Source organism: Loa loa (assembly GCF_000183805.2).
Source record: "Loa loa unplaced genomic scaffold supercont3.4, whole genome shotgun sequence".
NCBI lineage: Eukaryota > Metazoa > Nematoda > Chromadorea > Rhabditida > Onchocercidae > Loa > Loa loa.
Genome location: NW_018108184.1, coordinates 853,970 through 878,830, shown reverse-complemented (window position 1 = coordinate 878,830; position 24,861 = coordinate 853,970). Strand labels below are relative to the sequence as shown.

Below are 24,861 nucleotides of genomic sequence, written 5' to 3'. Positions count from 1 at the left end.
TGACAAATAATCCGAAGATATACCAAAAATGTTACTGTACCATTCGATCGTTCAATACAATACATTTCAGCAGTAACAATCACATTTCGAATAGAGCTGTATATCTATATCTTAAAAAAAGCTGTCGTATTGAGGTTCCTAGGAATTTATTATAAATTTCAAGAAACGGATGTTGGGATCGGTGGATGCCGTAAAGCGAATCTTAAAATGTATCACATCAGCCAAGTACCAACGACACTTCCGGATATTTTGCCTACGAAATAATATTTTCCGTATGCAGACAGCACGAAGAAAGCGAAAATTATGCGATTTATTACTGCTCTGTGGTGGTCTATTAACCAAACCAATCATAGAAAGTGCCCGTTGTAAAGATCCGTTGGTGAGTGTTCTTCGTTTGTCAAGGAGTATCATCGTAAATGCAAGGTGATGTTGTCGTAGTGCTAGGTTACTCGGACAATTTTAGTCTATTGCTTTTCCCGTTTCTGATGATAAAAAAGATTTATTTAATCGCTTCCCTTAACCTATCAATGACTCTATTTAATCATCTGCTTATATGAAGTTATCTTGGATTGGATCCGTTAATGTACTTGTTAAAAATTAATTCAAAGTGAGAGGATGAATTCATTAAACGGATTCAATGTAAAATAACATCACATAAATATAAATTAATGTAGTGTCATAATAATAGTTATAACTACGTAGATTATAAGTATAGGTGAAGATGGTAGGGGAAGAGAATCCGTGGTTGGTAGCTTCAACGCGTATTGAAACAACATCGAACGATTATAGTTATCTCAGTATTCGTATGGTCATATATTTGTACAGGACAACTGTACGGGCAATCAAAATAATGCTAAGGTTTGCTTATATCTTGTTGTAAAAAGAATTAGAAATGAATCATTTATCATCACTTATTGGGGCGGTACTTGTGAAAATGTTCTTACTACATTTGTGTTCGTTTCGTTTTCATTTAACTTAACTTATCGTAATTATATCCAATTAACTTACCCTGAATGTTTGAATTGCTGAGTGGTTCTGGACTAGATTTGTCGTATTTTATCAAGAAAGGAATAAGTAGGTGGTAATCATTAACCAAAAACTACCTTTTATCAATTTAGCGATAAATAGTCGAAATTTACTAGTAGGGTCAATGTCGATTGGCAATACTTGCAAAGACTGAGTTCCTATTTTATTCAGTTCAATGTTTTTTAGTCCTTATGTTAAGAGGTGTCTTTTTTAATTCTTATATCTTTTTTTTGTAATCATAGTTATTAAATTTGTTCCACTATTTCATTATCACTTGCTTTTAACCAATATATTTTTGAGTTTGATTAAACTCTTCACAGCTTACTTCCTAACAGAATATAGGTACATTGAACACAAGGAGAATATAACATCTTTAACTTTCTCTGACTGTGTTTGGAACATTCAAATTGATTTCACATACTGTAATTTTACGAAACTGAATATTTGTAAGTGTTATGACGTAACAATTTCTCACTTCAGTTGAAATAAGAAAAGTTATCCCGGTCATTTCGTTAATATATTAGACTTTCTGAAATCTTAGCAACACAACTCATTATTTCGAGTTATTGTGCTTGATAAACATGTACTTTATGTCGTGTTTAATGGAGAAAATAAGCTTATCAGTTATCTCATTTCATCAAATTAAATAGCGAGTAAGAATTACTTTCACACCAGAAGTCATCCTTTCAGGATAGTATCATTATCACTGTTCTTTACCCCGTTATTGATTACTTCCCCAATTGCGTATTTTTGGAGTAGTTTTGGAGAACTGTGGTGGAGATGGCTGTTGTGGATGGTGCAGCGAAGTGGTCCGACTTTTATCAAGCTCGGTCAGTGGGCAAGTACACGGCGCGATATCTTTTCGAAGAGTTTTTGTGATAGAGTAAGTTATGTAGTAAGTACTTTATATCCCAAAAGAAAATATAGTATGTATCTCAGTTCTCGGAATAAGTCTCAGTACTGATAATATTTACTTTGTTTACTGTTAAATGTAGCAGTATTTCGTGTATGCAGATGTCAGTTTTGCACACTAAAACGACATGTCGTCCATGGCATCGTTCGCAATATGCACTCGATCACTTATTTGGTAGTTCTCGATGGAAAGATTTTGTCGTGTCGGTAGAAACTGATGCTATTGGTTCTGGATGTATTGCTGAAGTATGACAACGGTTAACTATGTATTTGCAGTAGCAAAGAGTGAAATAGAAAAACCTTCTTATGACTAAGTGTTAGGAAGAAAAAATGAAGAAGGAAAACGAGAGCGGAAGGGAGTAGACGTGAAAATTATTCTAGATTTAATGTTTAAAATAGGTTACGAAGTTAGCCAAGTTAGAACAATTTATGCCCTGTTTACTGAACATAGTTTGTCATTAATATTAACAGATATTTAATTACATCAGAAAGTTTGCCAGTTCTATCGATGCATCGCTGGATATGAGACATATTCCGGGGAATTGGAACAGAAAATTATGCACTATACCGGCTTTTACTGACATCTCTTTTAGCATGTTTTTTAGTAATATTGAGTTCAGCACTGTATTGACGATTCCTTAGTTCACATTCCTTTCAAGTTCGTTACTGCAGGTGTATAAAGGTATCCTTGATGTGTGTACTTTCGAGAAGATTACAGGGATTCATTTGCCATTTGCGAAGGATCGACATGTTGATATTGCCATCAAAGTAAGTATTCTAATTCAGAAACACCTTGAGTTTTGCTAGTTCACGGATACATTATTCATTCTTGCGGTTATTTCGATCAGACTGTAAAAGATGGAGTTCGTGAAAGCATTGATATTGATTTGTCGATAATGCAATGTGTTGTTCGCTTGATGGAAATGCTCATACCTCGATTGTCGTATATAAATCCGGTGTCTTGTTTAAATCAGTTCAGAGAAGTGCTTGAGCTACAGGTGGATTTAAGGAACGAAGCAAGAGCTCTAAAAGCAAGTTTTTCTTTTTGTTGGTACTCATCAATGTGAAAATATTTTGATAAAAGGCTGTCGTCTCAAATACGTATGTTACTGTTAGTCTCTTTCTTGGGAAGTGTTTTTTTATGAGAATTCAGTAACTCGTTATTCATCTGTATTTAACTCCTCAAAACTCCTCCACTATTCTATAAGAGAGACTTACTTCAGAATTCTGATTCTGCTTAATTACAGAGATTTGGTGATAATTTTGATCCTAAAAAAACACGAGTGCGGTTTCCTGAGGTCATATGTTATTCTAGAGGTGTCATTATTGAAACATTCGAAAATGGATTATGCATCAACAAATTAATTACCGACGAACAGTTGGTAATGCATCAGATGTATTGAGAGTTTATTTTTTAATACTCCAAAATGGATATAGTCTTACTTCTGTCATTTGTTAATCGTTCAAACCAAATTATTATCATTTGTAGATGGAGCAAAATGAACTGAAGAAAAAAGTTGCGCTCATTGGGGTGAGAGCATTGTTGAAAATGATTTTTGTAGATAATTTCGTACACGGCGATCTTCATCCTGGCAACATTCTTTTAAGGTTTATCCTTATAAACTTGCTTCAAACAACATGAAAGGATAATAGATGTGAAATAGACACATTTTTGACTTTTTATTAAATTTACGTCTTTAAAACTGTTTAGGTTTGATAATCGTGACCAGCGACCGACCAACTGGTTTATTTCTTTTCGGACTTCAATTAACAAATTGGTTTGTTGACACATCCCTTTATTTGTTTACTTTTTTCATTTATAAAGTAAGATTTATAGAATATTCATTTATAGAATATACATCTATTAGGATCTGGCAAATCTTACCTCAAAATTATCCAGTATCAGTGATAGCAATATTTTTATACATAACTCAAGTATAGATACAGTTATCAATTTAAATAAATTTATTTCCAGAAAGAAATACTACGAAGTTTTACCAGTATGAGCTATGGTATCCGGATTTCATATGATGATTACTGTCGTAATGAGTCCGGAGAACCTACCCTCGTCATATTGGATACAGGCATTGCTCTCGAACAGAAACCACAAAATTTGCAAAAACTTCGTCTTCTTTTTCGAGCAGTTGTCGATAAAAGAGTTAGTTAATCTAATATCCATGTGACTGTATTAAATTTAACGATTGTATTTGATATTACAGAAAACGCAGATGAATGCTAACAATGTGAGTCCTTCTTGTTACCATATCTGTTAACACTGCTAACATCAAGAGCAATAATTTCGTTACAGTGATATTTTAAACTTTAGCCGTCGTCTTATTAGATGACTGCTACTAAGTTATATCAATCGTATTACCCTGTTTAGAAATGAAGTGGTTCCTCATTAGATTTTGCTGGCAAAATTCCGAAAACTTTGTTTACACTAGTGGGTTTCTAAATGAAGTATACTGACGTATGCAAACTGAAATAACTTAGATAAAGGATACACGAATTGCAGGGGCGTGATGTTGGTGAATTATTACTCTTGCATTCTCCAAAACAGCGCTGCAAAGATCCCGAAGCATTTTATGATGAGGTGGATCAGATCGTTCAAATAGCACGCTCCAAAAGCAATTTGAGAAGGGTATGCTGTTGTTAAGTCTACCATAGTCAGCCATTTTCTTACTTCTTGTCTACAGATGGTGTTGTTATCACGATGGGAGAGACTTTAATGAATCTCGTGAACAACTTTCACTATACAAATCATCAAATCGTTATATTTGATTCACCAAGAGGCCAATCTATAGGTTACTTAGAATATCCTGATATATGCCGGTTAATGAGCACCTATGGTTTTCTCAACAAACCTGTGCAGATCGTTCACTCTGTAATGGAGTTTCAGGAATTCAGTAAAAATTAGGATAATATATTCTTTACTATTTTATTGCAGTCGTTTAAAAGAGTATTAAAGTTGTTAAATTGTTATAAATTCTGAATCACTCGAAGTAATCGTTTTAAAGTTCATGCGTATATATATATATAACTTTTAATTAATTTTTTGCATGAATTAGTAATGACGCAATCCAGTAAGAAATTAATAGATTTTGCAACTTCATTTACAATAAAAGAAAATGCCCGAGTTTTCTGGAAGAAAACAAGTTTTACTAAATGTGGTTTATAGCTGAATATATCCGAAATGTTAAATGAATTATTTTCAATCGTAAGTCGTCATGAAGTTGCTCTGGATCCGTCATTTACGACAGTTGTGCTAGCAGTTATAGTTTTGGAAGGTTTGGGACGTTCGTTAGATCCTGATTTGGATCTCTTTCACTGTGCTCGACCTTTTCTTTTTTCCATGATTTAATTTTAGAATATCATTTGGAAATGTTTGCAGTTTTTTCTGTTGTGCTGAACGAAACGTGTTAGCGTTCAGTTTGGCAAAAAAAGAAATTAAGTTATTGGGAAGATTCAAGTGGTTATATGACTAATATTATGAATCAGTGATTATGAGTCGGACTGTTTTGAATGCCGATAAGAAACGGGTAGATTGAGTGTTTAGACGGTTTCAATTTTGGTGTTACTTTACAAAGAATTGCTTCACATTATGTTTTGTGAATAAAATTGTAAAATTAATGGAAATTGCTCTTGTTGTTTGTTTATTTCACACTCGTGTTTTTTGGTGTTATTTATGAATTGTCAGAATTAAAGAGCACTTCATATTGATTACAAATCTTGTATTGATAGAATACCCACATCCTACGATTATAAGATTTTAAAGATTTTTTAAAAATTGTTTTGATTTTAAATTGTCACTTTAATAGTGTTGACAGAGAGGAAGAAAAAATGAAGCAAAAAAGAAAGAAAGTGGGACGAGATGTATATTTCCACAATTTCTTTTATCGGTTAGCCAACAGTAATAGTTCAAGCATGTTTGGTTATCTTTTTTTCCAGTTTAGCGGAAGAAGTTAGTTATTATTAATAGCATAATAATTGTCTGCACTTATATCTTTATATGTATGATTATTTTGCATTCATAAGATTCATAATCCTTTTCAATCAGTGTTGCTACTGTGTGATAATGAAAGGTATGATTGGACTATGTGATGTGCAGCTCTGCTCTACTAATTCTAATTTATACATTTGTGAGTAACAAAGGTAATTAAATCAATTTTGAAATGTCTTTTATTTTAAAAATTTGTTTTTATAAAATCCTTGTCTTTGCTTTTTTAAATAATCTTTGCTAATAAAAAATCGATAATTACATAATTGCCCTCCTACTTTCGTCAGTAATATCGAAAAAATAATATCTTTTGTTAATAATATTAGCAGTAGTGGAATTGTGCAGTTTGAAGCAGTTTCTAATTTTGATTTATTTTAAATAGCTACTAATCAATTTTTTGCCTCATTATCAAGCTAAGCTTTTGTTATCTATTCAAACACATAATATACAATAGCTTTGTATGCTTTTGTTGAATTGTTGGATAATATAATCTGACTATGCATTATTATAGCAGTAACTTGCTTTGTTTACAACAAAGTAATGTCAACATATTCCGCTCATGGATCCTCCTTGACTAATTTTATGCGAACGGCCGAACGTGATGATGTGTTGTTGTATGTTACTGCAGCAGTTGGTATTTTAATGCCTGGATGTGTGTATATGTTTTATCAGTATGCCCACAAATTATACACTGGTTATGTTGAGGTAACGTTTTCTTCCATTAATAATTATGGTCTTACATTTGGCCATAGTATTAAGTCATAATAAATATTTTCTGGAGTTTTCTACAGTGGATGCTTTCCGGAATTTTTCTTAATAGATATCTTGTGAAATTTGGTATTCTTTACCTTCACGCTAACTAAAATTATACTAAAAATTTATTGCTGCAATGTATTCTACAGAAACGTGAATCACAGAAACGAGAAGAAGATTTAGAGAGGATAATGGTGACAATATTTTATGCTGAGGGGCGAGGAAATGCTGAAGCGCTGGCTTATCATATTGGTGCACATTTGGAGTACAAAGGATTACCAGTGGTTAATTTAGCTGATATTGAAACGGCGACTTTCATGAAATACAGGGTGAGGTTTTTTCTTTGTCGTATTTTTATTCATTGTAATTATTGCATTCCTTTGAAGGCAAATTATTGACTTATAAATAGCTGTACTAGTGAAATTAGGAATTGCCTAACACAACATTCTTACATTCCAAAACATTAGGATTTTTTGATCTTGACAGTGCATAGAAATGAAATGATTGGTTGTTGTTGTTGTTGGCATCATTATAGAAAAAAGTGCTTCCATAACAATTGAAATTATTCATTCATTTTATAGGGTATTGGTTTATTCCTGATGGACTGTACATTTGACGGAAATGAGTTGGAAAGCACTGAATGGTTTCTGGAATTTCTGGAAGATCTGGCTTTCAACCAGAAAGCGACTAATTTACCATGTCGACAAATGCATTTCGCTGTTCTCGGTATTGGCGACCCACGTAGCGGTCACAAACAGTATAACCGAGTCGGTCATTCTTTCTAATTGCAATTTTATATTCTTCTAGTTTCTTTATTTTAATAAATGTGTTTGAGCTGATAATAAATTGTAGGTAGCTAGAGCTTTGACAAGGCGATTAAATTCCATTGGGGCTGTTGCTCTTTATCCGTTATGTTATATTTGCAGCCACTCGAAAGCAGGTAAGCAACTTCTTCATTTATATTTTGAAAAAGTCAGTAATACGGGAAATAATGGAGGATTATGAAGCAGAACTTAGATTAGAAAATTTTTTCGAACTCGTCTTGTAAATTCTACTCATCCTTTTTTCTTGCTATTATTATTGCTCTCTTATTATTACTACTATTATTACTGCTGGTATTATTAGTATTATTAATGTTATGCAATGTGTAAAACTTGGCAGAACAACAAAATATTCACTTAATCAGGATTAGAAAAGCAAGCAGCGGGTTGGGCATCTTGCATAGCGAAAGTGGTGGATAAATACACGACAAGAATTACAAAATGTTCACGAAGCTTCTGGTATTACAATAGTGAGAGTAGCAGTAATAAAAGTGATACGGATGGCGATGAGCAGGAATTTCTTTCTGACCATGTGTAAGCTTTTCATGTATATCTTTCCTGAACTTATTTATTCATTGAGTTATTGTTGTAATTCCTCCTTTCTCATAGTTTTAATATAGTTCCATTATTTTCACAAACTTTTCGTTTTATATGAAAACAAATCTCCAAGATTTCAGTTTGTTGTTTCAAGTTAAATTTCTCCTCTGACGTAAATTTTATTTATTTATTCAAAATGTGAAGTGTGTCTGTAAAGATTGTACAACAGATCAAACTAAACAGTCAACGTGTGAGATTGGGGTGTAGGTGATCGTTTCTTTAATTTTATTTATATGTTCATGGAATATGTTTAATAAAATTAAGTCTTTTCTCTTTTTTTGTCTTTTGTCTTTCGTTCACTTGATATTTGTTATTTGGATTCTTTCAGAGATTACATCCATGAATCAGAAAACGATGCTGATGGAGATGACTGAAGAATATCTTCGAAGGAAAGTCCGGTATATTCACTGATGAATATAGAAATGTAACTGAAGACAAAAGAAAGGATATGACTGTTCCGTACGTGAAGGATTATTAAACCGTGAAATGACCAATGCATCAAGTGTATGTATGTATATAAGCAATTGTATCACTGTTTTGTTTGCTCAGTATTACTCTATTTTCTTATACATACGTAGTCATAGCGTTTTCTGTCATAAATTTGTGATTTTTCCCAATTTTCTAACCTCTTATAAAAATTTCTCTCCGTTATCTTCTTTTACTTTTTGTAATCAGAGCTTCTCACCTCTCTTTTACTCCCATCTGAAGAGCTTATTCTGTAGTACTTTAATTGTTACGTAATGATTGCTGTTATAAGTAATTGTTGTATTATTTGTTTTCCTTGGCATGCTATAGGGAGAGCCAAGTTATGTTGGAAAGAAAAAATGTTAAAAAAAATGTTAAAAGATGATATAATTGCTCTGATCCTCAACCTGCTACTGAACAATAAGATACACTGTCTTTTCTGTTATCCTTTTCACAACTACTGCACAGGTTTTTTTTCTTATCTTTTTTCTAAGAGTGAACAATCAGAACATCGTCAACTATCCGTTGTCATATGCGCATATACGTAGTATTAACAAAAATGTTACATAAAGATGGTGTTGTTTGTCAATGATCGCGTATTGAAGGAACGAGTACCCATCCAGTCTTTCATGCCCATCGTAAGAGCAGTTGATAGGATATCATTTAACACAGTTTATCGTGCGGGAGCAATTTTAATTAATTGGACTATGGTAGGTTCAGAGCAAGGAGATTCACTGATTTGACAAGTCATTTTTGGCTTGTGTAAATCATTTTATTAGGCTTATATGTATGACTCTTAGGAAGTGTCCATTCCCTCTAAGCAGTTGGGACATTTCACTGAAGCCTAATTATGTCCTGACTTGACCGATGTGGTACCTTCAAATAGCTTGCAAAGAGTGCACGCACACATGCACGTACCATACACACATACATTAGCTGGGTCATCTCCACACAAGCCAGGCTGAATAGTCCACGTCACTATAGATACGCGCGTACATACAGAGAAAAAATCATAGAGACAGACGAAAAGACACGCAAAGAGAGAAAGAGAGAGAGAGGGGGGAAATGTCGCCGAGTTGCGGATTGACTGACTGAAATGGGTAGATTTGAAGGACGTTGGTTACACACACATACATAGTACTATGATGATGCTGACACTGGTTGGTTGTGTCCTTTTTGGGTTTTGTTACATCTCAAGGGTTTGGTTTTCAGGTTTAAACCTGTTACTTAAACCTGTTATTAGACATCAACGTGAACTTCACCGTTGATTACGTCGTCAAATATTGGTTTAGTATTTACCTTTTACCTTTACTTACCCATAACTTTTTTTCAAATGTCGATCAATATTCAACGTAGAAGTCATGTTATCAATAAGAAGGAATAGGTCATATCCGAATATAGAGTATATTAACATGCTGACTTTTATGTGTCCATTTACGCATCCGAATGGACCACGGTAGGCGCAACAAGTAAGTATAGTAGTCCTCGGTAGCAATTGTTGGTCGGAAAATGTTTCGTCTTTTTTTTTTGGAATGGTAATATATTTTGTGCCTTTTTTGTGCTAACCTTTTCTGATGATCGTTTTTGCGTCTGTTAGTATTCCATAATCCTTCCATTGTAATTATTGAATATAATCGGTCGATGGCGCTTGAAAATGACGTTAAGAAACTCGACAAATGAAGATATATTAGAATCATTAGTGCGTATTACATTGTGGCTCGCTCACTTGGATTTCGTCTTGGCTTGTCACCATTTTGACACTTTTCGTTGTTTTCTTTTCACTTTGATGGTATATTCGTGCATAGTTTGATCTGATAGGAAGTAGAAGATATTAGGTGGGATTGATAATGCGCGAGAGAAAAGTTCATCATCTCCATTTCCCATTCATTTCTTGAGATTTCACCAAATGAAATCCTCAAGATTATCCAACTCAACGATGCTTATTTGCCACTGCCGCGAACATACTTAAAACGCAACTCAGAGTTAATTATTACGATCATAACGATTTCTGTCATACTGTTGGTTGTCTGTTCTATTTCGTTTCTGATGCGTAAGGATCTCAAAATGTAATCATTGTTGAAGAATGGTTCTGTAACGCGAATTGCACATGTTTCGTCGATGTATTAATCTTTACCATACGAATTCTCTTGCCGTATGCCATCATCCATAGTGACAATATTGTTGTTGTTCTGTTCCAGTCATATCATTCCGGTAAACAGTGTTTGGAAGACTTTATCCATCCTTTTAATTCAGATGGCAATGCTATCTGTACATGTTATTAATACTGTTTTGCAATTGAACGTCAGACAGCTTACTTTTTATTCTGCCTTGCTCCCTCTTTGTCTGTTTCTGTTTATTGAATAAACGGTTGAAAGTAAAAATGATTTATAGCTGTATACGCTGTGAAATAGATGCTTATGGGATGCAAGTAAACAGTGCTTGACGTCTATGGTAGTTAAATATGCTTTGATCTCCTTCATTTCGAATTCACGAGACTGACTTTGTCTGATACATGTTTTCAAATACCTTTTCCCGACTTTCATATTCCTGAAATTAATAGCATAATTGAATTTCAAACTGAGGAAGACTGATCTGTTCCATGGATCGCATTTCAGATGCATTCCATCAAAGGCTTTGGCTGGTCGTTGTTTATGTCTTTAAAAAAAAAAAAAAAAAAAAAAGTTCTCCAGGATAAAATATTGTGATAAATTATAGGACAATATTTCTGAATCAAAAAATGCTTTTCTCAAAATTTCCGGTTCACTTGTCACAATGATAGAGAAGTGAGACTTTATTCACTCTTTTACATATATGAAATTTTAGAATTGGCTATTGAGGAATGGCTGTTCGTATTTTGCTCCATTTGATATATAAATCTGCTGGATGAGTTCAACTTGTTTCTTCCTATAGTGTTAGTTGTAGAGGTATAATTGAATGATAGTGATGGCTGACTCATCGTTTTTAAGAACTGGTTGTGGTGTGCGAGAATTGCTTCTTTTTATCATCATACTATCATTATTTTTTACATATGTTCTTCGCGAATTGCAGCATTCATTGCTGTTGGCGACTGAAGCAAGATGCAAGTAAAATTTTCGAATGGAAATAATTGTTAAAAGTAGCTTCTAAGATTATTCTAATTGTTGTTCTCAGATTGTTTCTTCGATAAGAGGAAGGTGTTAATTAAGGATTTAAAGGGTTGTGTGAAATAGCTTTTTTTTTTAACTTAATGGAATGGGAACATTTTGTATCATCGGTCCTCAGTTGTCGATTAGCAGTTGGTCTGTGAACATATTCGCTGTAGAATGTACTCGACATTTTACTATTATCTATCTCAGCCTTAAGATATGAATGTTATATGAAGAAAAGTGTGCAGGAGAGTAGACGAAACATTTGGAGAATGTAATTTGCATGATGAAAATGAACCACAGAAGGCGAAAATATTACAACAAAACAAGGGACAGCTTAGCATGTGCCTTTCTACTCTCCGATCAAGTGAAAATGATTCTTTGAAGATGATAACGTTCTTGGCTTCATAAATTCAATCTGGTGGTGTGTATTTAGGTTTTTCAATTATTGACATGCGCAAACAGTTGATACAGCTGTCGAGTTGTGTCTTACCGTATCCATTGTGATATTAGTGGTACTTTTTAAAATTACCAGCAGCCAAGTATAAGTTGCCAATTACGAATTAATTATGGATCCTGCCAAATTTATTGTAATTAATGCTTTTATTGCTCCATGTTTTTTCATTTTCGTCTTTGTTTTGTTTTTTCCTTTCATTGACTTGTATTCGTTTGAAATTGAGAGCAAGTCATGAATAGTAAATAATAAGTTGAAACACATTTTCGAGTGCTGAGACGAAGACTGGCTCCTTAGGGTGGCTTTTCCAGCAATTTACGTATGTTCGTTTCAGATAATTAATGATGTTTGTTCTTATTGTTTCGAACGATTCCCCGTACGGTTTTCCGTTTTCGTTTTCTTTTATCATTAATTGCACCAAAAAAACCGTGTGAAATTTCAGTGCAATTGGTGTACATTTTCTGCTTTTATCCTACCACTAGTTTCCAACCAGCAACAATGTCTTCACTTCTACCGATCAAATTTCAGGAACATGTCTTGGTGAGTTTATTCAGTCTGTTTTTTCTCCATAACTCTGACAATGAGTGGTATAGTTTAAGATGTTAAATCGCATCCATATTATAAAATGGACAAACGGAACTTCTACATTATCTCTTCACTTTTGATTCTTTTGGTTTCCTTTTCTAACGAATTTCATAATTAGCTCATTCTTCTTGGACTAATAATCATACTTGAAAATGTAGGTTCTCTGCGGAAAAAAATATAGAAACTGGAGTATAAGTCTAATAAGGTAAGATTAATTAATATAAAATCATCTCGCCAAAAGTGTGCATGTATACATCTTTCGATTATGGCTTTAAGTTCAACTTTTTTCAGTTACAAAGTCTGGGTATAAATGCGGCAAATATCGGATTTGCAACATTAACGATGGAGTCGGACAAATTTATTGTTGTGAGAGAAAAAGTTGGTGAGAATGCTCAAGTTGTTATTGTTGATATGAATGACGTCAACAGTCCTCTTCGCCGACCAATCACTGCAGATTCAGTGATCATGAATCCTGCAACAAAAGTTCTAGCTTTAAAGTGTAAGTTTTATTAATACCAAGGCCTTCTTATCGTCCGGTCATCTGTGTCACAAAAAACTCCTTCTAAACTGTTCTATTAAAATAATAAAACGATTTATTCAGCATCTCGTACCCTTCAAATTTTCAACATTGAACTGAAAGCCAAGATGAAAGCACACAATATGCCAGAAGATGTGATCTTTTGGAAATGGGTCAATGTCAATACAATTGCATTAGTATCGGAAACTGCTGCATATCATTGGTCACTACAAGGTTATTCCTTTATCTTTTTCTTCCGAAGCAGCACAACTATCTACGTAATATACTTCCACTGATGATAACAACTGATAAAAACTAAACATTCAGCTAATCATATATTGATCTTGTCTTCTTCCTAGTTAAGCTTCCACTAGTTCGTTCATAGATTCGTTTTATATATCTCGAAATTCAATTTGCAGGTGACTCACCTCCTGTAAAAATGTTTGAAAGGCATTCAACATTAAGTGGATTCCAGATAATTAATTATCGAGCAGACGCGGAATGCAAATGGTTGTTGGTGATTGGAATTGCTGCTAAGGTACTCTTTACCAACCTTAGTTGTCTTCTGTATTATTAAGAATGTTAATTGCAGCGCAATATACAAGTGATTTTATATATCGTAATTTTTTTCGTAATTTTTGCAAACATATACGAGTTCATCCTCAGTTTTTGGAAAACATGGTGAATGGACATTATTGGCTCGTTTAAATTCTGCATTTATCTCCATTTTGAGCGATTTACCGTTATTGAAATTTCAAGTAAGATATAAGTTATCATTAAACACAGGATAATCGTGTGGTTGGCGCAATGCAGTTATATAGTACGGAGAGGAAGGTATCACAGCCAATTGAAGGACATGCAGCATGCTTCGTGAGCTTTAAAATTGAAGGAAATCCACATCCTAGTAATTTATTCTGCTTCTCCGTTCGAACCGCACAAGGCGGAAAGGTTATCATCTTTTGTTATCTGTTAAACCTTAACGGATAAAATGATTAGAAAAAATTACCTCTGTATCGGTAGGAAGAGTTTGTAAATTGTGTAATCCTCCCGTAGGCACAGCTTTTTTTGATTTCTGAAAAAGTTGTTCGGTCGAGGGAGGGTAAATTGTTTGTGCGTTTTATAGTGCATGTTATCAAATTTCTTGATGGTATGTCTTCCGCCAAATGCAACATATTTTACAACATGCGAACGTTTCGATCTTTTGTTAGCAGTAGTTGTTGTCTTTTCTTTTTGCTTGATGTCTCTTAACTTCCCACAGGAAGCTTGTAACATCTCTGATTAGCTTGCTTTAATGCTTCAGTTATAAATCAGTGGTTGATTATTTCAGCTTCATGTTATCGAGATAGGTAGCCCACCAGCTGGTAATCAACCTTTCCAGAAGAAACAGGTAGAAGTGTATTATCCAGCTGAAGCTGCTACTGATTTTCCGGTAGCAATGCAGGTATATACGGGTTTTTTATAGTCTGGTGCAAACTAGTAAGTATGGAACAGTTTGGAAGCAAGAATCAAAATATTGTGCTGTGACTTGCATTATAGAAAAGAGAGACTCATTTTAACAGCACTGATTTTTGCTTTTGTATAATGTTTTCTTTCAATTCAATATGATGAAATTAAATCATCTTTATAGTTATATCAACAGTATATACAAAAGCTTGGGTCGGTTTTGCCTATAATATGGCAAACATTTCAAATAAAAAATTACCACTGAGCCAAGAAAAACGTATGGTCTCTTTAGATCTTGAATTTACTTCCTCAGTTTTGTTAATTAGTCATTATTTCATTATGGTTATACTATTATTAAACGGTAAATATTACCAATATTTATGACGATCAAAATTTCTGAGAAAAGCCTTTGCATCTACTGAAACTTGAATGGTATCAAGGGTATGACGGAGATGGAAAGGTAGAGATAGAGAGAGGGGGAGAAAAAAAAAAGTCTTCTCTACTACTTAAAACAGACTTGGTATAACAGGTTAACCTTGGATTGTATTTAACATTGCTTGTACAGATTGCACCTTTTCGAGTTAAATTTTTACTTGGTGGTTTTTCTGCCGCTGTAAGGATAAGAATAAACTTTTCATTACTTTAATTTCTCTTTATCGGAAGAAATTAGATGGGATGAAATTTCTTACCTCAAACTTCAAAATTCAGCAGTTGGCTGCTTTCATTAAGTTATATACGATTGAGCAATTTGTAAATCCAACATTCAAAACTGGAATAAAAAAGAAATGAAATTATAGGCTTCATCAAAACACGGTATCATATATCTGGTGACGAAATATGGTTATGTACATTTATATGATATCGAGACAGCGGTATGTATTTATATGAATCGGATCTCATCGGAGACTGTCTTCGTTACTGCCGAATATACTGCTACTGAAGGAATAATTGGAGTAAATCGGAAAGGACAGGTATTATTTCTATCTGCTGAATACTTATGTCCGCTGCTATCAACTCCACCAACCAACATATGACTGATGTAAATTAATCGTGCAGCTGAAATGAAAGCAACATAAAAATATCTTGCTTAATCCATGTGCGCCCACTTTTATACTCAGACAATCTTAACTAATCTTAATAATTTTTAAAATGATTTACTGTTCATAGCTACAATGGTATTTACCGCAAATTGTGCTTAACACTGTGCTACCGTGGTTTTCTATATCCTGAAACAAGGCCCACGTTATGTATTTTTAGGTTCTCTCAGTAAGTATTGATGAACAAAATATGATCCCATACGTCACACAAACGTTACAAAATCCGGAGCTTGCGTTGAAACTAGCAGTGCGTTGCGATCTTCCAGGAGCTGAAGAATTATTTGTTCGTAAATTCAATTTACTTTTCGGTAATGGAAACTATGCTGAAGCTGCAAAAGTTGCTGCTACTGCTCCTCAGGTGACTGTCTTCTTTTTTTGCGTATTTCAAATCCGGTTGCTTCGACTATGTTACAGATTGATTAGTCAGTGTTATGGATTCAGATTTTTGATTGGTTTTTGACGCTTATTCAGTATATGATTGATTTGCATTAATTTTCTGAAAAATGAGAACATTTCCCTTTACAACCAGTAGAATGGTTGTTGTTGCAGGGAATTTTAAGGACACCACAAACAATCCAGAAGTTCCAGCAATGTCCACATACTGGTGGTGGACCAAGTCCTCTGCTTCAGTATTTTGGGATATTACTTGATCAGGGGCAGCTGAATAAGTATGAAACGTTGGAGCTGTGTCGACCAGTGCTAGCACAGGTAAAATTTCTTTGTTTTAATGATTGGTGTAGTCCAGAAAATTGGCGGAAGTCAGGAAATTAATGAAAACGATAGTGAATTTAGTTTATTTGTTATAAATGTTTATTTGGAGGTCCAGATGTGTGATTCTTTTTTCACTCACAGCCGTGAAATTTATGAAGGAAGCTACAAACAATCCAAAAAGTTTGTAAAGATTTTGAAAATTGAAAATTTTGGTTGGTCAAATATGTATCTGTTGAATGCGTTACATATCAGCTTTTTAATTCAATTTACAGGGAAGAAAACAGTTGTTGGAGAAATGGCTTACTGAGGGAAAACTTGAATGCAGTGAAGAATTAGGTGATTTGGTCCGTCCACATGATGTCAATGTTGCACTATCTGTTTACCTTCGTGGTAACGTCCCTCATAAGGTTTGCATGCTGATATATAAATATATCTGATGAACTACATTTATTAGATCAGTCTTTCGCAGTTATCGCTTTTATGATTTTAAAAAAAAAAAAGAGAAAAAAGAAAAAACTAATCCATTAAAAAATTCGACTGACATTCGAAACGAAGTAATTAATCATTATTATTTCAATAGAATATTGCCGATGAATAAACCAAAACTTATCTAACAGGTTGTCCAATGCTTCGCTGAAACAGGACAATTTGATAAAATTATTTTATATGCTAAAAAAGTGAACTTCGAGCCTGACTATTTGTTTCAACTCCGACAAGTACTACGTTCGAATCCGGAGATGGGAGCTAAATTTGCACAGATGCTTGTGTCTGAAGGCGAAAATGAGCCTTTAGTCGATATTAACCAGGTAAATTGCATGGCAGTTTAGTTGGGGAACAGTTCTGCGAAAGACATTTTATTCATAAATATAATGGTGATTATGAAGTTAAGTATATAATTTATGTAAATATGAAAGGCTATATGAATACGAAGAGTACTCACGTGTATGTAAATAGAAATCTAATAAAATTAGCACTTCTGCTCCATAAAATAACGGACGAGTATTTTTTAATTGAATTCGTGATTTAATTGCGTTGTGTCTTGGTTCATTTTGCAGCATGACCATGAGATGTTTGATAATTTTTCTTTTTTTTAATAGCATGACGATGATTCAAATTACAGATAGTTGGATGTTTCGAGGAAGTGCAGGCAGTACAACCGTGTACATCGTTCTTGCTTGAAGTGCTAAAAAGTGATAAGGAGTCCGAGGGACATCTTCAAACAAAACTGCTTGAAATGAATCTTCTTTATGCTCCACAGATTAGTATATAAATTGAAAGAGCTAGACTAACCATTTGATCTGCCCCAGCGTTTCACTCATTTGTCTTTCTGAAGGAATTGGATCACGATGAAGGGTTGAATTATTATGTGGTTTTGAGATTGCTTTCTTTCACTAATTTTTTTCATTAGTTTTAGGTAGCAGATGCAATATTAGGTAATCAGATGTTCCATCATTACGATCGTGCAACAATTGGACAATTGTGTGAGAAAGCTGGTTTATTGCAACGAGCATTGGAGCACTTTACCGACCTCTATGATATCAAAAGAACAGTTGTTCACACTCAGCATCTCAAACCTGATGTTCGCTTTTCACATTACTTGTATAAATTTTTATACTAAATTAAACAAGTGACTTAGGTCTCCGAGCACATATACTTGAAAAACGCTTTTTAATGACAAAAGAAGCAAATTTTCGATCCATTCTTCAAAAATATGCGTAATTGCAGTGGTTGGTGAATTACTTTGGACAGTTGTCAGTGGAAGATTCATTGGAATGTTTGAAAGCGATGCTACAAACGAACATGCGGCAGAACTTGCAGATTGTTGTGCAAATAGCTACCAAATACCATGAACAGCTTACCACCCATGCGCTCATTGACCTGTTTGAGTCCTTCAAAAGTTACGAAGGACTGTTTTACTTTTTAGGATCTATTGTCAATTTCTCGCAAGATCCTGAAGTCCATTTCAAATACATACAGGTATATTATGATCAGGAAGGTAATAATGCCAGAACCTGAAGATAACTGATTGCACGGAATGATTAGAAAATCATGGCAATCTTCAGGTCACTGACATGCATAATGTTTCGTGTGTGGTTAGTATGCACAGATGTAATTTGCATTAATGAGAATAGGTGGAGGAATGTTTTCAAGTAATTATTAATAAGTGTATAAAAGATACTTTACCAAGCAGTAATAGTGTATATTTAAAGTAGGATGCGGAAAGTTAGCTTTTATTGCAGGCTGCTACTAGAACTGGACAAATTAAGGAGGTAGAAAGAATTTGTCGTGAATCGAACTGTTATGAAGCAGAACGAGTTAAGAATTATTTAAAAGAGGCTAAATTAACGGACCAGTTGCCTTTAATTATTGTATGCGATCGACATGATATGGTACACGATCTTGTCCTTTATCTTTATCGGAACAATCTGCAAAAATATATCGAAGTGTTCGTGCAGAAGGTTCTCTTTCATTCATTCATATCACTGAAGTTTTGCCGTTAGACAGAAAAAGCTAAGCATATGACTGTACTTTTTTCTTTTACAAATTTCCAAACTTCTTGCCCCATTTTTGATGCTGAGGGTACAGCTGCATAAATCTGCGTTTGTTCAGGTAAATCCAGCACGATTACCTATTGTTGTTGGTGGTTTGTTGGATGTGGATTGCTCGGAAGATGCAATCAAACAGCTCATAATCAATACAAGAGGAAAATTTGATATCGACGAACTAGTTGAAGAAGTCGAAAAGAGGAATAGGTTCATTTTCGGGTTTTTTACTCGACAAAATTTAAGGTATATTGTTGCGACAGTTACGGTAGTAAGTGAACTGTGACTTTCCTGTTCTCTGATTTTTGCTGTAGCAGTATGAAATATATAATGCTGGTTTTTAGATTGAAACTATTGGCACCATGGCTAGAAATGCGTGTTCAAGAGGGATCCACTGATCCAGCAACGCATAATGCCCTTGCCAAGATCTACATTGACGCCAATAATAATCCTGAACGATTTCTTCGTGAAAATCCGTATTATGATTCGCGGATTGTCGGAAAATATTGTGAAAAAAGAGACCCACACTTTGCTTGTCTCGCATATGAACGTGGTCAATGTGATGCCGAACTTGTTAATGTAAGTTTCAGTCTTTTATATATCAATACCGTTGTCATCTTTTTCTTGTGCCGTACTGCTGAAAAAGAGAGCTTTAACATGAAAGTTTCCTTACCATCACTTTGTAATTCTATTCTCTACACGAACTTTTGCCTTCAAATTTTGACACATACGGCTCAGAAGTTTATTTTTAGGTGTGTAACGAGAATTCACTTTTTAAAAATTTGGCGCGTTACCTAGTTAAACGTCGTGACTTTCCACTTTGGGCTCAGGTACTGGCTGAAGACAATCAACACAGGAGGCAGCTGATTGATCAGGTTTATTTTGAAAATTTTCTTTATATAAGCTTTCATCTTCGCGTATGGACATGCGCAGTGTGATTCCGAATTGTTTACATGAGAATGCTGTGAAATCTCTCTCCTGATTTTCATACTTGATGTTAGTTTGTGTGTATATTTCTGTGCTGCATACTCATGTAATTTTGGCGAGAACTTGGTCCATGATATAAAGTATTGAATGCCTATTCAAAAGAAAATATAGAAATTAAAAAGAGTTGGAAAGGAATCTGATAAGTGTCTGATGAGAAGATTTAAATGGGTTCAGACACTTGTGATTTACTTAACAACATAATGATAACTTGATTTCCAGGTAGTTCAAACGGCTTTATCGGAAACTCAAGATCCAGAGGATATTTCGGCAACAGTAAAAGCATTTATGGCTGCTGATTTGCCGAATGAGTTAATTGAGTTACTGGAGAAAATCGTACTTGACAACTCTGTCTTTTCAGAGCATAGGTAATTCTTCTTGCAATGATAAATTAAATTTGGTAGCCATTTTAAGGTTGTATTGGAATGTAAAATTTTGGGTGCTTCGTGAATTGTTTGGTTTTTTATGATTAGTAAGTTTCATTGTGTTTCGCGTAGTAATTTTTAAAATGATGTTGCAGGAATCTTCAAAATTTGCTCATTCTGACAGCAATTAAAGCCGATCGTACACGTGTTATGGAGTACATCCAGAAGTTGGATAATTACGATGCACCGGACATCGCTAATATTGCTGTTTCGAATCAATTATATGAGGAAGCATTTGCCATTTTCAAAAAATTTGATGTCAATACTGCAGCAGTCAATGTTAGCTTTTCGTAGTTTCACCTTTATTTCCATTTATAACTGACTCGTCTTTTCTGTTGTATTATTGCGCTGTTTCGAATTTAGTGGTGTAAAATAGCCCATTATTTTCCCAAACTTAAGCCATTATTTGTTAAATAAGGTTACACGTTCAGCGTTTTGTTTTGGGTTAGCATGTTTTTTCCAGTTTATGATTGATTTGAAGATGTCCTGTTTTATGTAAAATGAATTCTTAAATCTAACTATTGAACCAAGTTACTGTTTGTAATAAAAGTCGCCCCAGTGCAGGTGCTGATTGATAATGTATCCAATTTGGATCGCGCTTACGAATTCGCGGAGCGATGTAATGAACCTGGTGTTTGGGCATCTTTGGCAAAAGCGCAGCTGAAGGAAGGCTTAGTAAAAGAAGCTGTAGATTCATTCATTAAAGCCGATGATCCCACTGCATATATGGAAGTTGTGAGCAAATGTTCTGAGACTGGTTAGCGTTTATTTATTAATATAGATTTTTGATTTAATACTTTGATCGAATGCTTTCTGGTAGTTTCGTAATTATGAGACAGCTCAATCCACGCAACCAGTAACATTAACTGTTTCAGGAAACTGGGAGGATTTGGTTCGATATTTGCAGATGGCACGAAAAAAATCGAGGGAATCATATATAGAAACAGAACTTGTCTATGCTTACGCGAAAACAAATCGTCTTGCTGACCTGGAGGAGTTCATTTCGGGGCCTAATCATGCTCAGATTCAGCAGATAGGTGATCGATGTTTTGAGAGCGGGATGTACGAAGCAGCCAAAATTCTTCATAACAATATATCGAATTTTGCTAAATTATCGGTCACACTTGTTCGGCTTAACGAATTTCAAGGTGCAGTTGATGCTGCTCGTAAAGCAAATTCTACGAAAACATGGAAACAAGTAAGTTTATGTATAATATAATATTCGATGCTTTTATACATTATGCTTGTTAATTATCGAATTAGAGATGGAATGGATATCAATATGTTACTAATTAACAAACGGATTAAGTATATATTCGGCGCAGAAAACATTAGTTCCTTGTCAACTGAATTTGAATACAAAACGATTTGCTAACAATTAGTAGTAATGCTGTAATTAAATTTCGCAAAATGTAAAAAGACACAAAACAAAGATGCATCTGTCTTGGACTGATAGATTTTAATGCGTTTGCAAATTTGGATTTACTGAATTATTCAGGTTTGTTTTGCTTGCGTTGATAACGAAGAATTTCGTTTGGCACAGATGTGCGGCCTTCACATTGTCGTACATGCAGATGAGCTGGAGGAATTAATCAATTACTATCAGGTTTGCATTTACTGTAGGTTTTTATTTTTCTATTGCTGTATTTTAAATGTTATGAAATTTTAAGATATATTTTAATTTCTGTTCTAGATTTCTGTGTTTTTTTTTTTGGATTAAAGAGTTAAAAAAGGAAAAGGAACACCTGCTGTCTAAAAGCCATTGCTTTCTTAGATATATTAATGGGTGGATTATTTTAGGAACGAGGATACTTTGAAGAATTAATTGGTCTGTTAGAAGCAGCATTGGGTTTGGAAAGAGCACATATGGGAATGTTTACTGAATTGGCAATTCTTTACAGTAAATATAAAGCAGAGAAAATGCGTGAGCATCTTGAACTATTCTGGAGTCGAGTAAATATACCGAAGGTGGATTTGTGTTTTCCTTATTTCTGGTTTTTCGATTTGAACTTGTTCAATTCACTTCAATGAAGAAGGAACAAAAACGGGAACTTTTTTCCCATCAGTTGTAAGTGGAATATCGTTAGCTGCTCTAGGTTAATCCACATTTTTTTTCTTAATTGAGGAAAAAATTTTATTGCATTTTAGGTTTTGCGTGCTGCGGAACAAGCTCATTTGTGGTCCGAACTTGTCTTTCTTTATGATAAATACGAAGAATACGATAACGCTGCTCAAACGATGATGCAACATCCAGCGGAAGCATGGCGAGAACAACATTTCAAGGAAGTAATTACTAAGGTAATTGATATGTGATGCATTTCAATTTCTATTACTGTTTTTGTAGAATTCAAATTATTCTGTGAAAAAGAAAGGAATCATTATAGTTGTTTTTATAGGTAGCAAATATTGAACTATATTATAAGGCAATGCAATTCTATTTGGATTATAAGCCGATGCTGTTGAATGATTTACTTCTTGTGTTAACGCCACGACTTGATCATTCACGAACTGTATCATTCTTTGCCAAGTGTTTGTTTTTTGTCCTTTGAGAAATTCTAATTGCCCAAATATTATGTCGAATTTGTTAGTAGCTAATTTTAGTATCAGTAATACTAGAAATAACGTAAGTAGTAATGTTTTTATATAAGTGATATTAATTCTTTGTCTATTTGCTTGGTTTCAGTGAATCAGCTGCCTCTCGTGAAACCTTATTTACGTCAGGTGCAAACTCAAAATAACAAGTCGGTTAACGAGGCTTTAAATCAGGTGCTCATTGATGAGGAGGATTATGCTGGCCTTCGCGCTTCTATTGATGCTTATGACAACTTTGATAATATTTCCCTGGCCCAACAACTTGAGAAACACGAATTGCTTGAGTTTAGACGCATATCTGCGTATTTGTACAGGGGGAACAATAGGTGGAAGCAAAGTGTTGAGCTTTGCAAGAAGGACAAATTGTACAAGGTGAGTCAGTAGTTTGAGTTGAACTGTTCAGATTCGATAATATTAGGTTTGTGGTTTTAAATACCCTAAAAACTTAACATTTCAGGATGCAATGGAATATGCTGCGGAGTCGCGACAACCTGAAATAGCTGAAGAATTGCTAGCGTATTTCCTCGAAAATAAATTGCACGATTGCTTTGCAGCTTCACTTTATCAAATGTATGACTTATTGCACCCAGATGTTATATTGGAATTAGCATGGAAACACAAGATTATGGACTTTGCGATGCCTTACATGATTCAAGTGATGCGCGATTATCATAGCAGGGTATATATTATTCATAAACGTTTAATAAAAACTGTGCATATTCTTCAAACAGTTATATTATTAACATGTTGGTAATAGTTTGTCAGCGGTACTGATTACTACTATCTACTGACATTGTTTAATTTGACCTTAACACTCACTGGTTAGGTGGAAAAACCTTTGTCGAAGATAATGAAAAATGATGATTTTAAATATGTGAAGTCAAGTTTTGTCGGTGTAGTGCAAATTGACCTTCTAAACTGGAAATTTATTTCTGCCTGTTCGCAGTGTATTTTTCTATAAATTATTAGTAAGGAACTTGGTTACTGAGTTTTATTCCGCAACTTAACACTTCAAGATATAACTTATATGAAGACAGTAGGAAAATGATTAGTAAATTAATAACCAGTTTAATAAGTGATACATAATTTAAGTGCTTGTATGTTCACTTATTGAAGTTTCGTTCTTTTTTGAGCACTGGTAGTAAGGAGTAATGTATTTTTAGATTGGGAAGTTGGAAAGAGCTGAAGCAGAGAGAAAAGAAGAAGTTCAAGGAAATCAGCAACCAAATGGAAGCATGAGTTAGTGTTTTATATGGGTTTCGAGCAACGAGTTTCTTATTTCTAGGTGTTTGGGAGTTGATGAAGCTTTAATTATTACTGGAGCTTACTAGAGATTTATGTGTGACGATTGTCGATTTTATCTCAGTATTTCTTGGAAAATTCTAGTGACCAATTGTTAGTGTAGATGAATGCTGAATTTACAATAAATAAAATATTTTGCAGTGGAACCACAATTAATGTTGACATTCCCGGGGGGTGCATCGATAGGTTCGGTGCCACAAATGCCTGGAACATACGGAGCAGCAGTGTCTGGCGGTCCTTACATTGGTGCTTCATCAGCAACGAATGCTTATGGAACACCGATGTATCCAAGTGGTTCGTATGCTATGTAGTTACCGATACGTCTCTTTCAGACGTAAAGCATTGATTCGTTTCTTTGTTCTGAGATTGGTCTGTAGTAACGAGCATCGGTTATTGTTGTTAAAAAGCGAATTTATTTCATTTTTTATTTATTATTTCTTGTGATCATTTTTTGAAAATGGATGCGAGAAAGTTAACTTCCATTATCTATTTTACTATGTTACAGAAGCATT

General features: G+C 34.3%; 4 protein-coding genes across 4 annotated transcripts; all 4 read left to right on the top strand.

The window, feature by feature from the left end:
* The first annotated feature begins 154 nt into the window (after nucleotides 1-154).
* LOAG_00021 (atypical/ABC1/ABC1-C protein kinase) lies at nucleotides 155-5,326 on the top strand. Its single transcript, XM_020445320.1, has 12 exons — nucleotides 155-379; nucleotides 716-858; nucleotides 1,717-1,909; nucleotides 2,041-2,184; nucleotides 2,611-2,706; nucleotides 2,787-2,969; nucleotides 3,186-3,320; nucleotides 3,428-3,546; nucleotides 3,650-3,716; nucleotides 3,914-4,096; nucleotides 4,454-4,579; nucleotides 5,117-5,326. Exons 1-12 carry the CDS (start codon nucleotides 170-172, stop codon nucleotides 5,297-5,299), a joined length of 1,782 nt encoding a protein of 593 aa, XP_020304204.1. The 5' UTR covers nucleotides 155-169; the 3' UTR covers nucleotides 5,300-5,326.
* Nucleotides 5,327-6,299: 973 nt separating this feature from the next.
* Nucleotides 6,300-8,600, top strand: LOAG_00020 (flavodoxin family protein). Its single transcript, XM_003135561.2, has 6 exons — nucleotides 6,300-6,640; nucleotides 6,838-7,017; nucleotides 7,270-7,455; nucleotides 7,541-7,628; nucleotides 7,875-8,043; nucleotides 8,435-8,600. The coding sequence occupies exons 1-6, from the start codon at nucleotides 6,476-6,478 to the stop codon at nucleotides 8,478-8,480; spliced, it is 834 nt and encodes a 277-aa protein (XP_003135609.1). The 5' UTR covers nucleotides 6,300-6,475; the 3' UTR covers nucleotides 8,481-8,600.
* A 543-nt stretch (nucleotides 8,601-9,143) lies between these two features.
* On the top strand, nucleotides 9,144-9,658 carry LOAG_00019 (hypothetical protein; the record flags this gene model as incomplete). The annotated part of the gene is made up of 2 exons (XM_003135560.1): nucleotides 9,144-9,281; nucleotides 9,458-9,658. The coding sequence occupies 2 exons, from the start codon at nucleotides 9,144-9,146 to the stop codon at nucleotides 9,656-9,658; spliced, it is 339 nt and encodes a 112-aa protein (XP_003135608.1).
* Nucleotides 9,659-12,648: 2,990 nt separating this feature from the next.
* On the top strand, nucleotides 12,649-24,660 carry LOAG_00018 (clathrin heavy chain 1; the record flags this gene model as incomplete). Its single annotated transcript, XM_003135559.1, has 30 exons — nucleotides 12,649-12,690; nucleotides 13,027-13,234; nucleotides 13,337-13,486; nucleotides 13,672-13,790; nucleotides 14,039-14,200; nucleotides 14,580-14,693; nucleotides 15,493-15,666; nucleotides 15,953-16,150; nucleotides 16,342-16,500; nucleotides 16,776-16,910; nucleotides 17,121-17,309; nucleotides 17,624-17,765; nucleotides 17,922-18,082; nucleotides 18,229-18,480; nucleotides 18,744-18,962; nucleotides 19,114-19,256; nucleotides 19,391-19,625; nucleotides 19,799-19,921; nucleotides 20,253-20,398; nucleotides 20,551-20,734; nucleotides 21,020-21,212; nucleotides 21,331-21,653; nucleotides 21,954-22,061; nucleotides 22,256-22,423; nucleotides 22,604-22,753; nucleotides 22,852-22,984; nucleotides 23,139-23,419; nucleotides 23,505-23,726; nucleotides 24,211-24,286; nucleotides 24,491-24,660. The coding sequence occupies 30 exons, from the start codon at nucleotides 12,649-12,651 to the stop codon at nucleotides 24,658-24,660; spliced, it is 5,079 nt and encodes a 1,692-aa protein (XP_003135607.1).
* Nucleotides 24,661-24,861: the final 201 nt, after the last annotated feature.